The following is a 3,472-nucleotide window of genomic DNA, read 5'->3' as shown; positions in this document are numbered from 1 at the left end:
TGTTCAACATGGCAGCAAATAGTCAGCAGCAAACTGTATGTATAGACGTATGTATGGTGTGTGTGTGTGTGTGTGTGTGTGTGTGTGTGTGTGTGTGTGTGTGTGTGTGTGTGTCACTGTGGGTGGGTGTGGATGTGTGTGTGTGTGTGTGTGTGTGTGTGTGTGTGTGTGTGTGTGTGTGTGTGTGTCACTGTGGGTGGGTGTGGATGTGTGTGTGTGTGTCACTGTGGGTGGGTGTGGATGTGTGTGTGTGTGTGTGTGTGTGTGTGTGTGTGTGTGTGTGTGTGTGATCATGTGTGTTTCATAATACATGCTTGTAGTTCACGAGTGACGATATTCTGCTCTCCTTGTTAAATGGAGACGATCAACTGACCAACCCCATGGATCTCTACCATCTGGACCCATCTCAATCATCTCCCGTCTCCAGTACATCGTCACGTCCCTCCTCACCATCCAGTTCCATCGCCATTTCACCACACAATACAGTATCATCATCTCTGATGCCATCAAGTCAACATGCTGGTGGTGTGTCGGATCCATTGCTGTCGTGTGTTTCGGGTATAGCGTCTCACGGTGAGGCGACATCCGAAATGCTTGTTGTCACAACATCTGGACTACCGGCTGACTCCAACTATGTGGTAGACATGGGAAATGATTCAGGTTGGTTCGGAGTTTGCTGGCAATGCATGCACACACACACACACACACACACACACACACACACACACACACACATGTACACACACACACACACACACACACGTACACACGTACACACACACACACACACACGTACACACACACACACACGTACACACACACACACACACACACACACACACACGTACACACACACACACACACGTACACACACACACACACGTACACACACACACACACGTACACACACACACACACATACACACGTACACACACATACACACGTACACACACACACACACACACACACACACACACACACACCACACACGTGTACGTACGTATGTGTCGTAGACATACGGAACTAACAGCAGTTCCCCAATCACAGAATGCTGGCTACGCCGCTGCTGCATGGCTTGGCAACTACAGTCAGTAGTGTCTGGGTTTGTGTAGTGATATGTGTTTGATTTAAGAAAAATTCATGACGTTTTAGTTTGTTCGTTTACTCTAAATGTGATAATGTGTGTTGATGTGTAGTGTTGTGTTGGTGTGTAGTGTGGATGATGACGAGTCAGGACGACGTTGATTTTGAGACGTTGGACGAGGGTGTGGGTGATTCTGTAGAAGACACGAGCATCTCACTGGAAGGGCAGGTAGTGGCAATGTATCATGTCAGTCACACACATTTGATAAAATTTGGTCACACAATAGGAATCGTTGGTATTGAGTGACGAAGAGAAACGGCTCTTACTACAAGAAGGAGTAACGTTACCAGAGCAAATGCCTCTCACTAAGGTATGTAGCAGTGTGTGTGTGTGTGTGTGTGTGTGTGTGTGTGTGTGTGTGTGTGTGTGTGTGTGTGTGTGTGTGTGTGTGTGTGTCAATATGTGTGTGTGTGTGTGTGTCTGTGTGTGTGTGTGTGTGTGTGTGTGTGTGTGTGTGTGTGTGTGTGTGTGTGTGTCTATGTGTGTGTGTGTGTGTGTGTGTGTGTGTGTGTGTGTGTCAATGTGTGTGTGTGTGTGTGTCAATGTGTGTGTGTGTGTGTGTGTGTGTGTGTGTGTGTGTCAGTCAATGTGTGTGTGTGTGTGTGTGTGTGTGTGTGTGTGTCAGTCAATGTGTGTGTGTGTGCATGTGCGCATGTGCTGATGCTTGTGTGTTGCAGAGTGAAGAGAAGGCACTAAAGCGCGTGCGCCGAAAAATAAAAAATAAGGTGGCAATGAACCCATAGCTGCTACATCAATTGGATTTGACTAAATGATTTTTCAGATGTCAGCTCAAGAGAGTCGGAAAAAGAAGAAAGTGTACGTCGATGGTCTGGAGAAAAGGTTAAATTCAATGAGCATGATTTTATTGATGTGCGAAGGTAATAGTTTGTGTGTGTGTGTGTGTGTGTGTGTGTGTGTGTGTGTGTGTGTGTGTGTGTGTGTAGAGTTGAGCAGACGACAAAATTGAACAGAAGTCTTCAAAAGAAAGTTCAGATGCTTGAGAATCAAAACCAGTCTCTCTTACAGCAGCTAAAACAGCTGCAGGGAATGGTCGGAGGCGTAAAGTTACCATCGTCGATTCAGACAGGAACGTGTGTGATGGTGTGTGTCAATGATTCTTGTCTGAATGAGGCAAATAGTGAGTGTGTAAAACTACAGGTTCTTGTCTTGTCGTTTGCCCTTTTCTTGTGGCCAAGCTGTAATCCTTTCAGCAGGGAAACCTCTCCGGTGTCGTACACATCGTCCTCAGGTTGGTGCTCTTGCTTGTAAGCATTGACTCTACCATTTACTTTGTGCTACTTTTGTTTGTTCAGTCAAGTCTCGAAGTCTCCTTCATACGGATGAAAATGGTCAACGTATCATGCCAACATCACATACAGCAATAGAAGGTCAAGATGATGGTCGACTGCAAGGAAAACCCGAGAACTCGGAGACAGACGTCTTGTTTGGTGATTCGCATGGGACATCACTGCATTCCGAAAATAACAACGAAACAGGAGAGCTGGACACTCGCGTGAGTGCAGCAGATACTGATGCAAATGAAGCAGGAAAAGACGCCAAGTTCAGGGTTAAAGACGACGATCTTTAAGATTTGGGATTAAATCAGTTTTATGTACATAAATAGATGAATACCAGTAGATCTTGAATTGTTGCTCAATGTAACTTCTTGTACAGTAATCTCCCACGTATTCTCATGTAATCTGTTGAAAGTAACTTACAACAGTTGAAGTTTGAGATCTTAGCACACACAAACATTAGAGATTATAAGCTTCAATTGCTCAATTGACTGATAGTGAAATTTCAAACTACAGTAGTAGCTGTGAGATGGTTGTGGCTGTTGCTTGTAAGCATTGATTTCACCCTTTACTTTGTGCTACTTTTGTTTGTTCAGTCGTCTTGAAGTCTCATTCATACTGATGAAAATGGTCACCACATCATAACAACATCACATACAGCAGAGATGGTCACGATGAAAGTCAAATTGCAGGAAAATCCATGAACCTAGTGAAAGACAAATCACTTGATGGCTCTCAAGGGACATCACTACATTCCAAGAATAGCAACAACACAGGAGATCGAGCTGGAGCCTCATGTGACTTCATGATCGGCAGATACTGATGCAAATGAAGCAGGAAAAGACACTGAAGACACTAGATTCAGGGTTATGGATGATGATCTTTAAGATTTGGAATTAAATCAGTTTTATGTACATAAATACGAGTGAATACTACCACATTTGAAATATTGTTAAACGCCACTTCTGTTGTACAGTAATCTCCCACACATTGTCATGTGATGTTTGAAATGAATTTACAACAATCTGTGAC

The 3,472-nt window shown here is 44.1% G+C and overlaps 1 protein-coding gene across 1 annotated transcript in view; it reads left to right on the top strand.

Annotated features, from left to right (window-relative positions):
* LOC134192084 (cyclic AMP-responsive element-binding protein 3-like protein 4) overlaps positions 1-3,472 on the top strand; it is a 3,737-nt gene extending 265 nt beyond the window's left edge. The window contains exons 1-9 of the mRNA XM_062660771.1: positions 1-35; positions 321-660; positions 1,216-1,313; positions 1,372-1,455; positions 1,823-1,870; positions 1,927-1,985; positions 2,090-2,246; positions 2,304-2,394; positions 2,459-3,472. The exon at positions 1-35 is cut by the window's left edge and continues 265 nt beyond it. Coding sequence (XP_062516755.1) covers positions 1-35; positions 321-660; positions 1,216-1,313; positions 1,372-1,455; positions 1,823-1,870; positions 1,927-1,985; positions 2,090-2,246; positions 2,304-2,394; positions 2,459-2,733 — 1,187 coding nt within the window. The 3' untranslated portion in view covers positions 2,734-3,472. The remainder of the gene's footprint in view (positions 36-320; positions 661-1,215; positions 1,314-1,371; positions 1,456-1,822; positions 1,871-1,926; positions 1,986-2,089; positions 2,247-2,303; positions 2,395-2,458) is intronic.

This window comes from Corticium candelabrum, chromosome 16 (assembly GCF_963422355.1).
Source record: "Corticium candelabrum chromosome 16, ooCorCand1.1, whole genome shotgun sequence".
Taxonomy (NCBI): Eukaryota; Metazoa; Porifera; class Homoscleromorpha; order Homosclerophorida; family Plakinidae; genus Corticium; species Corticium candelabrum.
Note: the sequence above shows the minus strand (reverse complement) of the source record. Positions and strands in the feature narration are given on the sequence as shown.